Source organism: Leptonychotes weddellii, chromosome 2 (assembly GCF_054177405.1).
Source record: "Leptonychotes weddellii isolate Sample4059 chromosome 2, ASM5417740v2, whole genome shotgun sequence".
In the NCBI taxonomy this organism is placed as follows: domain Eukaryota; kingdom Metazoa; phylum Chordata; class Mammalia; order Carnivora; family Phocidae; genus Leptonychotes; species Leptonychotes weddellii.
In genome coordinates, this window is record NC_138370.1 from 130,898,402 (window position 1) to 130,911,738 (window position 13,337).

General features: G+C 33.1%; 1 protein-coding gene across 10 annotated transcripts in view; it reads left to right on the forward strand.

Annotated features, from left to right (window-relative positions):
- The window catches only part of EPHA5 (EPH receptor A5), a 343,064-nt gene that overhangs the window by 291,127 nt on the left and 38,600 nt on the right, over window positions 1–13,337 (forward strand). For all 10 annotated transcript variants that reach the window (XM_006727005.3, XM_006727007.3, XM_006727006.3 and 7 more), the window contains 3 exons: window positions 4,597–4,664; window positions 5,974–6,099; window positions 9,033–9,218. In XM_006727005.3, coding sequence (XP_006727068.2) covers window positions 4,597–4,664; window positions 5,974–6,099; window positions 9,033–9,218 — 380 coding nt within the window. The remainder of the gene's footprint in view (window positions 1–4,596; window positions 4,665–5,973; window positions 6,100–9,032; window positions 9,219–13,337) is intronic.

Genomic DNA, 13,337 nt, shown 5'->3' on the forward strand with positions numbered 1-13,337 from the left:
TTTTAAAGATTTTATTTATTTATTTGAGAGAGAGAATGAGATAGAGAGAGAGCATGAGAAGGGGGAGGGTCAGAAGGAGAAGCAGACTCCCTGCTGAGCAGGGAGCCCGATGCGGGACTCGATCCCGGGACTCTAGGATCATGACCTGAGCCGAAGGCAGTCGCTTAACCAACTGAGCCACCCAGGCGCCTGCAATAAAATTCTTAAACAAATTATGCAGTGGTTGAGGTCATTATTATGTAAGAATATGGGAGTGTGCACATTTGGAGAAGTGTGCTTTTTAAAGAGGTTTAAATTACAAGAAGATTTTATTTCCCATAAGTAAAACGTAATCGACTCTGCTGCTATTAGTTGCCTTTTGAATATTTTTTTTTTTGCTTTAAAATATAGGTAAGGCATTTCTTAATCAATCTGAAAAATAGAGAGGCAACATAGAAGTGTCTATTTCTGACCTAGGGACTGCATCTGCTCACTCTTTCAAAGAAATTGAAATGCAGAACTATTTCTTCTCCCATCATTGCACCCCTCCCCACCTTATATAGAATTCAGTGGGAAATAAAAAGGTTTTTTTTTTTTTTTTTTTCTAGTGTTTTTCTGTAGGCTAAAGAAATGGAAAACTCTGATTCTCTGGAAGCTGTAATTGAACAAGGATTTACAGTCTCCTTTGGCTATTGCTTTCACTCATCTTTCCTCATTGACCATAAGGGTGCCATTTAGTAAATTACTAATTTTATGCATTGCTTGGTCCTCTGGAGGGCTTGACATTCATACTCTAATTTATTATCGAATTCTTAATTTACATCCAAGAATTAAATTACCCATTGGCACATCCATCCATACATAAAGATAATTGCTTACTCTTCCATGTATTATGGAAATTTCAAGTATACAAATTTAGATGTTATGATTGAGGCTAAGTTTTTAAGATCAGAATTAGTATCATCAAGGATGCGTTACCCAAATTCTTAGGACAAGTATGGGAGAAAATAGACTGGTTTCTAAATAACCTATTAAAGTCATTATTATATTTACGTATTAAGTGTCTCTCTAGGACTTTTTAATAAATATTAATTAATGAATATGAATTCCGCCTACATTTAATACGATTTCTCATGCCCACCTCTACTACTAAACAGTAAGACAGCATTGTTTTCTAGAACATAAGTATAAATGACAAGAAGATGATTCCCTTAATTACAAGCACTCCAGATATTTTTAGTACAATGATATCAAAGCTCATTAAAATTGTGATATGGAGCCAAATGAAGAAACTGTTTCTTTTCCATTCAGGAAAAAAAAAAAATTGGTTCCAGAAGGTAGGAGGCATAATTTACGTACAGAATGGCGTATTTATTGACTGTTTGTCTGATGGGTTGAAATTATGCATCTGGAGCAGGTACAGAAGATGATACTGAATGAACAGGCATCCTGTAATGCTTTGTTAGCAAGGCTGAACCACTGCTCGAGGGCCAGTTTCTGTCAGCTGCACTTTTACTTGCTGTATCTTGTTGAGGCTTGTTTTAATGATGCTTTGGGGGCTTCCAGAACTTAATTTTATATGTTAATGTGACATACAGCCGTATATGTTATAGAGCTCCAGAGATGCCCATAGTCAAAAATATCTCCTTTCTATTGCCCTCCTGACTCTCACCTTAGGTATTAAAATGTTAACCAGTCCTCACCAAGGTATTCCCAGATGACTTTTTAGATGAGATCCAAAGTTTTATTTCCATTTTCATATGAGGAATTTGCATGCAATTTAAAAATCCATAAGGCTTATTTAATAATAAAGACTATCTGAAGTACAAGTTTGAAAGCTTTTTTTTTTTTTTCTTTTGAAGGTAGGAGAGCTGTAGAATGGATGTTTGTTTTCTAAAGTAAACTTCAAAAACTTGTATACTTTTCAGGTCTCTTTAGAATTCTTCTAACAAAGGTTTTTTGTTGGTATTATTTAAATAACAGAAATCTCAGGATGATTTCACACAATTGTAGTTAGAACATTGATTTTAAAAAGTATCAATAGCTTCTCTCTAGAGACACATGCATTAAAGATTGAAAGGATAATGTAATATCTAGAAAAATTATGAACAGTGCATTAAAATAACTTAAATGTCAGGCCAAACATAATTTCAGTATGATTTTATGTATTTGTTTTTTTTCCTCTCCATTTCACCGCAGTGATTTGATTCAAGATGTCTTAAGGACTCTTGGATGGCAAATGCCGCTGAGTGTTATGAATAAAATTTGAAAAGCCACCAAATCCCCATTGTGTATTTTTCCTCACCCAAGAATAGCATGCCTATTAAGTATATTATTTCAAATTTACTCAAATTTCACTTAGCTGTCTTTTACTAATAAACTGCCAGTTTGTTAATGTGATAAAACAAAGATAATTGTATTTTTCTTTCAAAAATGACACAAAGATAGGTTGTGTTATCTACTTTGTATAACATATATGTAATTATACACTAGGAAATGATATAGAATAAAATAGGTTTCATTTATATATCAAAATATACATATATTTAAGAAAGATCATAGAATATGTAAACAAGGAATAGTCATCATTTGTATGTGTTGATTGGACACTTCATTTACATCACATAGTAGTTTTAAACCAACTTTGTAATGAAAATATTTTGTCAATCTGTCATTTTGGCTGTATTTTCTTTATGCAGAAATCAATGGAAATTTTGTTTTTAATAAACTTAATTTTGTTATGAGACCTTATGAATAGTAAATTCACTTCCTTAGAATTTCACTAAAAATAATTTAAATGTTTTCATCTGAGTCAGTTGTTTTAATGTTTTATCATGTACCTCATCAACTTAGTATTCATCAACTCTCCAAATACTTGTCATTGTGTAGATGCAATCAAAATATCATTCACTCGTTCATTTATTCATTCATCAATGTGACAAATATTTTTGTTGCCAACTCTGAGACAGGCACTAGGTCACTGCAGAAATTTAGGGGTAAATGCTAGTTGCTGCCATTTACGAAACTGACAAACAGTAAGAGATCCAGAAGACATACAAAATGATTATGTTGCATTAAAATGGGAATCACAATGTGAGAGGAGTACAGAAAACTACTAGGTTCAGATGGGAAAAGATTGCATGAAGTTGGGGTATCAGGAAAAAAAAAACATGAAGAAGGCAAAAATTGAACTAGACTTTGATAATTGAAAATTGTTAGGAAGAATATCCTAGGTGTGGGAACCAGTATGTATAAATGTGTGGAAGCATGGAGAAATATCTTTAGGACCTGAAGATCATCCAGTATCTGTGAAGATTAACAGAGATAGTGTAGGAAATATGCATTAGGGCTATGTTTAGAAATCTTTATCTTATTATTTTATTGAAGACTTTGCAGGAGACAACACAGTAGAAAAGTACCTTATTTACAGTAATTTGGCTACAGCCGTGTCTAGTTTAGGAAAATAGTTACAGAATGCAGGAACATCAGTTCAGAGGCACTTATAGCAATCCAAATGAAAAATAACAAAGCTTTAATTGAAGAAGCAGTAGAGCTAATGAAAAAGTAGAGATGAATTTTAAGACTTTTATGTTATACAATGCTTGGGATTTGGCCACTAATTTGTTGTGTAGTACACAAGACAAAGACTTTGTACCCAAAGGGGCCAAGGCCTTGCCAGGGTTGTTAACAGAAAAAGAAGTCAACAGATCAAGACTGAAAGTAAAGAGAAATATACTGATTGGTTTTTCACATCTATTTTGTTTGTATGCCAGTGGAATATCCCTATAAAATAAATCTATGAGGAACAAGAGTATAACTGTCAAAAGAATTAAAGCAGAATAGAAGTATTAATTAAATTGATGGAAATGAATGGATTGACAGTAGAGAACCAGAGAAGTTCACATAAATGAAGAGAGGAGCAAGAAGCATCACAAAAGGAGTAGTTAGGGATTTCAGTCCATCATGAATAATTAAAAAATAAGATAAAGTCATGGGGTGACTATGTCATTAGTGAACCTCCAAGGACAGATTTTTTCAGTAACAAGAGCAGGTTGCAAGGACTTTGAAATTAGTAAGTAGTTAAGTAAAACAGGAGAGAATAAGTTTTTGGGAGTGGAGCTGAACTGAGAAGGGTTGCAGGTTGTGGTAAATTTGGTAGTGATCTAAGTGGAGAGTGGAGAAAGATCCTGAAACCAGAGTGGGGCGGGGGTGGGGGGGGGAAGATGATAGAGTAAGATACTAAAAGGAGGACACTATTGAATCAGAGAGATATTTTGGGCAATACATCCTGTAAAAAGGCTTCTGAGGTGGCAAAAAAAAAATGAAAGAAAGGAAACAGAAAAGTTCTAGAGTGTGGTGTATGGTAGAGAGAAGTTTTTTGTTTTTTTTTTTTTTAATGGATTTGGATGGCTTCTGACTTCTCAGTGAAATCTGGGCAAGACTGAGAGATACTGGTGGCGGAAATATGATTCATCCAAAAGAAGGATTGGTGTTTTCTCATGCTACTAGTGTAAAAATCAGTTAGGGCTGCAATCATTTCAATTGCATTTCATGCTTCTGGGTTGCATGTGATTCAACGCTTAGAGATGTGGCTAATTGTAGCTTACTCTGTTCCAGGAGGTGTGGTTACAGCAAAGCAAAACAAGATCCAGAAGAGGAAAAGATGCATTTTCATAATGGGCACAGTAAGCAAATTGTAAAAAATCAAGAGAAAACAAAATAGAGATTTTATTATTATTTTTGTTTATTTTCAGACAAGGAGATTTATAATAACTGACCAAAATATTGTGTCTAAAAGTTTAAAAAGAATGTAAATGCTCTGTTACGTTCCTGTAAAGCATATGGGCTAAAGGGCATTGCTGCCTGACTCTAGACAACAGCTAGATGGTTTATTCAATTTTTTAAAGAACACCTTTATTATAGTTATTAAAAAAAAAAACCTTTTCAATCATTATAAAAAGCTGTTACATTTCAAACCAAATTTCCAGACCAATTCTAATTTCTTCCAGCACAGTCAGTAGAAATTTATTGTTAAATAACAACATCAGATGAAACAAATAAAATTTCTCAGTATTTTTTCTCCTTTTTCTAGCATTATAGCAGGAATTTCCATGAGCAGATCCTGTAGCAACAACCTTCGTTCAATGATTTGAAAAAGACTATTCTTTTTAAAAATACAGAAAATCAAGTTTTGATAACATGCTTTAAAAATTAGCCTAAATGAGTCTAATTAATGGGGTTTTAATATGTGCATTTTTTCATAAATAGTATAGTGTTAGTTGATTTGCTAAGTAAATAAAAGTAATTTCTTTTTTGTCACTCTCCTGTTACCATAAAAGTCAAATAATTAAAGCCATAATTCATGTTGCAAAGCATTGGATCTATTTTCATAGGTCCTATCTTATTTAATGGTATTTATCCTTAAAAAAAAAATCTTGTGAAATTGGTAGTCATTAAATGTGATGAAACTGAGGCTCATAGAAACTTAGAGTCTTGGATAAAGCCATGTAGTAACAGGAGTAGAGTGAGAGGTAGAACTTATCTTTTTCTTTTGACTTATGTGTCAAAAGCACCAGAAAAATTATTTTAAATTATTTTTTGTAAAACCAAAATTCATCTGTGATGGCATTTTAAGTGAAACAGAATAACAAAACAACAAGTAACTCACTAGCATTTCATTGGCCAGTTTAGTAAACAAGCTTATCTTAGTTTGCCTCAGAGACTGACTCTGTGAACATTATTGTTGAAAGATATATCTATTCAAATATGTTGTCATATATGCATTTCTTTTACATGACAACAATCCAGATTTCTAAAATTATAAAAATGACATAGCTATATAAATGACTCCTATAACTCAGAAGAGGGGCTGTCCTTGCAACTTGGCCATTTCTAGCAATTAGGGATTTAAGCCATAGTTGCATGTTAATAATGTTTATGATTTCATTCATCCATCACAAGCAGTTATATTTTAACGAATATTTATTTTTCCAGTTAAACTGCCAGGAGTAAGAACTTATATTGATCCACACACCTATGAGGATCCCAATCAAGCTGTCCATGAATTTGCCAAGGAGATAGAAGCTTCATGCATCACCATTGAAAGAGTTATTGGAGCAGGTACAACAGTGTGTTTAACTCAGACTTTTATTTTTTTTATTTTTTTATTTAAAATTTAGGTAGTTAATATACAGTGCAATATTTGTTTCTGGATTAGAATTCAGTGATCCATCACTTACATACAATGCCCAGTGCTCATCCTAACAAGTGCCCTCCTTAGTACTCATCTCCCATCTAGCTCATCCCCCACCCACCTCCCTCCATCAACCTTCAGTTTGCTTTCTATCCTTAAGAGTCTCTTACGGCGGGACACATGGATGGTTCAGTCAGTTAAGCGTCTGCCTTCGGCTCAGGTCATGATCTTGGAGTCCCAGGATAGAGCTCTGCTTCAGACTCCCTGCTTAACAGGGAGTCTGCTTCTCCCTCTGCCCCTCACCCTGCTCATGTTCTCTCTCTCTCTCTCTTACTCTCTCTGTCTCTCTCTCAAATAAATAAATAAAATGTTCTTAAAAAGACAGTCTCTTATGGCTGGTTTCCCTCTCTCCTTTTTTTTCCCTTGTCCCCTTTCCCATATGTTCATCTGTTTTCTTTCTTAAATTCCACATATAAGTGAGATCATATGGTATTTCTCTTTCTCTGACTGACTTATTTCACATAGTGTAATACATTCTAGCTCCATCCATGTCATTGCAAATGGCAAGATTCCATTTTTTTTGATAGTTGAGTAATATTCCATTATATATTTGTCTATATATATATATATATATCCTTTACATCTTCTTTATCCATTCATCAGTCAGTGGACATTTGGGCTCTCTCCATAGTTTGGCTACGTTGATAATGCTGCTATAAACATCAAAGTGCATGTATCCTTTTGAATCTGTTTGAATCTGTATTTTTTTTTTTTAATCCTTTGGGTAAATACCTAGTATTACAATTGCTGGATTGTAGGGTAGTTCTATTTTTAACATTTTGAGGAACCGCCACTGTTCTTCAGAATGGCTGCACCAGTTTGCATTCCCACCAACAGTGCAATACAGTTCTCCTTTCTCTGCATCCTCATCAACACCTGTTATTTCTTCTGTTGTTAATTTTAGCCATCCTGAGAGGTGTGAGGTGGTATCTCATTGTGGTTTTGATTTGTATTTCCCTGATTATGAGTAATGTTGAGCATCTTTTCACGTGTCTATTAGCCATTCTGGATGTCTTCTTTGGAAAAGTGTCTATTCATGTCTTCTGCCCATTTCTTAACTGGGTTATTTGTTTGTTGGGTGTTGAGTTTGTTAAGTTCTTTGTAAATTTTGGGTACTAACCCTTTATCAGATATGTCATTTGAAAATATCTTCTCCCATTCCATAGGCTGCCTTTTAGTTTTGTTGTTTCTTTTGCTGTGCAGAAGCTTTTTAACTTGATGAAGTCCCAATAGCTCATTTTTGCTTTTGTTTCCTTTGCCTGTGGTGACATGTCTAGTAAGAACTTCTTCCTGCCAAAGTCAAAGAGGTTTCTGCCTGTGTTTTCCTCTAAGACTTTGATGGTTTCCTGTCTCACATGAAGATTTTTCATCCATTTTGAATTTATTTTTGTGTATAGTATCAGAAAGTGGTCCAGTTTCATTCTTCTTCATGTGACTGAGAAGTTTTCCCAACACCATTTGTTGAAGAGACTATTTTTTTTCCATTGGATATTCTTCCCTGCTTTGTCAAAGATTGTTGACCATAGAGTTGTGAGTCCATTTCTGGGTTTTCTATTCTGTTCCATTGATCTATGTGTCTGTTTTTGTGCAGGTACCATACTATCTTGATCACTACAGCTTTGTAAAATAGCTTGAAGTCCGGAAATGTGATGCCTCCAGTTTTGTTTTTCTTTTTCAGAATTGCTTTGGCTATTCTAGGTCTTCTGTGGTTCCATACAAATTTTAGGATTATTTGTTCTAGTTCTGTGAAAGATTTTTTTGGTATTGTGATAAGGATTGCAATAAATCTGCAGATTGCTTTGGGTAGTGTAGACATTTTAACAATATTTGTTCTTCCAATCCATGAGCATGGAATGCTTTTCGATTTCTTTGTGTCCTCTTAACTTTCTTTCATAAGTGTTCTGTAGTTATTAAAATACAGATCTTTTACTTCTTTAGTTAGATTTATTCCTAACTATGGGATTTATTCCTAGGATACTATTCCTAGGTATCTTATTGTTTTTGATGCAACTGCAAATGGGATTGATTCTTTGGTTTCTTTTTCTGCTGCTTTGTTATTGGTGTATAGATATGCAATGGATTTCTGCACATTGATTTTATATCCTGCAACTTTGTTGAATTCATGTATGAGTTCTAGGAATTTTTTGGTGGAGTCTTTTGGGTTGTTTATAGAGTATCATGTCATCTGCAAATAATGGAAGTTTGACATCTTCCTTGCCTTTCTTTTTTGTTGTCTGATTGTTGAGGCTAAGACTTCCAGTACGGTGTTAAATAGTAATGGTGAGAGTGGACATCCATTTCCCCATTGAGGATATATTAGCTGTGGGTCTTTTGTATATGGCCTTATGATATTGAGGTATGTTCCATCTATCCCTATTTTGTTGAGGGTTTGTATCAGGAAAGGATGCTATATTTTGTCCAATGCTTTTTCTGCATCTATCGACTGGATCATATAGTTCTTATCCTTTCTTTTATTAATGTGGTGTATCATGTTGATTGATTTGTGGATATTGAACCACCCCTGTAGAGTTTCAATCAGTTGCATTTAATTTCTTTCTAATGTTTTCATTAAGGTTTTTGTAGGTGAGATGGATGAAGCTAAAAGCCCCCAGAGTGTTTTATGATCACGTATAGACGCTTTTTCCCCCAAACACCACTTATTCTCTTACTACTGATAATGAAGTTTGGACTCGCCTTTTAATAATGTTTTGTCTAAACCTTAGTATTCTAGGAGGACTTTAGCATATTATTAGAGTAAGGATTGAAATGAGTTTGTGTGTTTTTCCATCTTTATGACAAGGTGAATTTGGTGAAGTTTGTAGTGGACGTTTGAAACTTCCAGGAAAAAGAGAATTACCTGTGGCAATCAAAACCCTGAAAGTAGGCTACACAGAAAAGCAACGCCGAGATTTCCTGGGTGAAGCAAGTATCATGGGGCAGTTTGATCATCCTAACATCATTCACTTAGAAGGTGTTGTGACCAAAAGTAAGTACAGTAGAAATTATATGTGTGTGTGTATCATGAAAATCTGAGTGTCTTCTAATAGGTTATTATTAATTTCAGGATAAAAAGAAAAGTAGCCACAGTAATGTTATTAAAATTTTCTTTAATATTAATAATAATTGCCTTGTATTTTAGTAGATTCTTGTCCAAGCTAATCTTTAATAGAACCTGAATTTCTATTTAGTGTTTCAAAACATATGTATTTACTCATTTACAATGAATTCACTGCCAGAGAAAATGTATCCAGATAAAAGAAGCAGTAAAGGTATCAACATTTTTTTTTTCTTCTGGCTCTTTCACTTTTATCCTAATAAAATATTAACTTCAACGTTTTGACTGAGGCATTGAAGTTTAACATTTAATAGGATCACTATAATCATATGTGTCCTGCCACCTTTTAAACTGGTCTTTATAGACAGATGTATTTCTTTTAATCATTTTTTAATTGAGATATTTTAATAATTTTAGGGAAAGCAGTCACAGAAGACTGGAAAAATTCCTTGAGATTAATTATTTTCTTAAAGAAAATTTAATTTTTACTCAAAAATATCTGGATTTTCACATCTTTTTTAAATTTGTATTTATGTCTTATAAATGTGACTATATGACGAGCTTCCTAACATAAAGAGTTCACGTAATTTTTCAGTCATCCAATAAAGTATTTTTGGGTCACATGACTGAGGTCTTTATTTAAATTCATTTTTGCTTTGACATTTCTATGTATTCTCATTCCTTCCTTTGTCTTCATAATCTACTCACCATTTTCTAAATCATCTAAAAATTTAGCAAGGAACATTCTTTAGACTTGCTTTCAATCATCTATTCACCTTCTAGTTGCTATTAATCAAATTTTAAATTATATATGCCAAATATGCATACCAGCAATATGTATTCAATAAATGCCATCAATCTACTAAGTCATTTCAAATGATTAGATATCCACTTATGCCACTTATTGACATAAGTAGATTGAATACCCACTTATTTAGCTTTTAAATATGGAAAACAAAATAGTAACAATAAAAACACAACTTTTTCACAATATAGACAAAAGAAGCAAGTCAAAATATTTGCCTGGTATATAACAAATTAATTCCCAAATCATGATTTATTCACAAGTCACAGATGAGAAGGTAGTTGCCCCTTAAAAGCCCTAAAATAGATCACAGCAAAAGTATCATGTTGTTGATTGGCTGAACTTTTGAATCAGCTTATATTGCTAGATTGTTTTTTCCCACCTTCCAAAGAGATACACATTTCCAGTAAGAATTCTCATAGAGGAATGTAGCATAGGAATAAAATAACCTGCAGACATGGGTTTTTTTTTCAAAACTTAGATGTGTTTATTCCTCCAGTTGCATACTTTATTACCCCCTTGACAGTAACCCAAAGAGGGTATTGCTGGAACAAGGAGGACATCCTTAAGTGTTATCAGAACAAATAAGTTCCTAAAGAAAGGTGAGAGGCAGGGACAATAGAAAGAAAAGTAGAGAACAAGGAAAAATATGTTTTTTTAGTAATGTAAGAAATTAAAATATTTTACAAAAATTATACCCAATAATGAAAGAGCAGGAATGTTTGAGATAAGAATATGATGTGAAAAAGATGGTCACTGGTATAATAAAATGAAATCAGAATTTGAACGTGACTACATTTCATCTGAAAGGAAGGTCTTAAAAGGACATCAGTGATAACTTGTGATGCTAGATACTATAGGAACAAGAATTATAACAATTATTGATTACTGTTATTTCCTATGCAGTAATGAATACTATATAATATAAAACATAGTTCTTAATTATAGTCATGTAATAATAGTGGGCAAATATTTGATACATTTAATTTCTTCATCTCATCCTTAATATGGCGTCCTCCAAAAAATTTAACTTCCTCAAATAAACTCTGACCATACTTCTTATTACCCAGGGTAAATGTGAAGCTCTGTAGGCAGCCAGTTTACCTTCTGTAATGAGTTCAGATGTAATGTTGAGAACAGTGCCAGATCACAATTATTATTATGGAAGACAGTATTGTAATTTTGGTTCTGCCATAAGCTATGTGACTTTGAACAAGTTAGTTGAACATTCAGAAATGTAGTTTCTTCGCCAGTCACATGGATTAAGAATAGATAGTGATGTTGGGAAGGGGACATGAATTAATACAGGTAAAGTTTAGAATGGACATGGCAAAGAATAGGTACTAAAACAATATATAGTTATTACTTTCCTGTTTTATCTCTTCCTGTGCTCTGAGTTCCTTCACATGCATTGTTTTTTAGTCCATTTTAACATGCTTGATATTTTGACCTACCTACATTTCCTCTTCCTCTGAAACTTACACCCTCCTATTCACTACCTTTTCAGTTCCTTCAAAACTCTGTTCAAATCACATCACATTCATGAAACAATCCCTCATCACTTCACCCTAAAATAATCCCTTCTTCTTTTGAACCCTGTGTCAAAGTTCAGATTTTTGCAGTTGTCTGTAATGATCTTTCCTTTGGCCAAAACTTTTATTCAAATCTTTCATTTAATTTTGTCCCTTTTGCATATATTTTTAACTCCTTAGCTAAAAAAAAAAAAAAAAAGTCTGCTCCTTGAAGACAAAGGCAGTGTCCTAAATATTTATGTAAGCCTATTATACCTAAAGTTAACCCAAACTGCATGGTCAGTTAAACATTTTGAGCCTCAATATCACCAAAAAAGGAGGAAATCGTACCTAACTTGTAAGATGGTTGTGCAGATTAAATTAAGATATATTTGTGTATATGTGTGTATGTGTGAATAAAACTGCAGGTAATTAAAGTAGTGAATAAATATTTATTTTAATCTAAGTGAATGCATCAGATACTAGTGGACAACACCCCAGAATTATCACAATGAATATATTCACTGACTTTTATAAACTCCTGATTTATTATAGAACTTGTTTAATGTGAATGGGTCCTGACTGAGACAAACTAAGACAACTGAATTTCTCATATTAAGTTAACTAAATTTGTCATATATTTTATATGCACTTGAAACCTTTATCAACAAGTGATCATATCTGAATTTTGTAAATTTTAGTCTAAAAAAATAGTACTGCAGTTGGGAATACAGATTTGAAATTTCCAATCTCCTAATCAAATATTCTATTTGATGTTGCTGCCATGAAACTACACATATACATAAAGCAAATTGAAAATATTTAAAATATTTCTGTCCTATTTTTTGTTCTATGCGAACTCAAACTGCATTTCCCCTTAATAAATGTACCTCTTGATGTTCAGCCCAGGAAGTCTTCAGCTTGTTTTTAATTTACCATGTTGCAACTCACTTTATTTGTGTCCTTAATTTCATGCTCTCTGATCTGATGCTAATTTATTCAACAATTATTCTCAACCTGCAGCACACAGATAATGAGACATAAGGGCAACTAAATCTCGTGATTTTTCTGATTGAAGCTGAGGTAGGGAGTCTGAAGTCGTAATCCTATGGGTGGTGCCATTGTGAACCTTCATCTTTCTCGTATCACTGCCCTATGTGCCAGAAACATGGGCCCGAATTCAAATTCCTTCTGTGATGTGTTGTTAAACAGGGCATATCAGAAATAGTTATATATTCTAGAGAGACTTCATGACAAATGCTGTAAAAAACCCACAGGTCCTGGCTTAATTGACTCATTCGCAATGCAAGGTACTTTAATGTAATATATACAGTGCCAACTTTTACTATTTGAAGAGATTCAAAATTAAAGTTAAAATAGGAAAAATAATTTTCCCATTGCAGTATCTTCAGTTCTTTAAGATTTATCTTTCCCCACTTGTGGAAATTATTATCAAAACTGACTAAAGGAATACTTCTATTGAGTCTTAAAATGATTCATAGTTATATTTCTTAATCTAGGATCATGTACAAATAAATTTAGTTCTTTTGTAAAATTAATAAATTTAAGCAAAATATTAGAAGAACATTAGAGGAATCTCTCCCTATTTCTTTTTATTTCTATGTCTGAGGAGATAGCACATTCAATGACAACTGATTGTTTAAATTGTCAGACAATTCTGACTTATTAAATAAATTTGCAATTACCTTTCAAATAGAGTATTTCTTTTTTTTT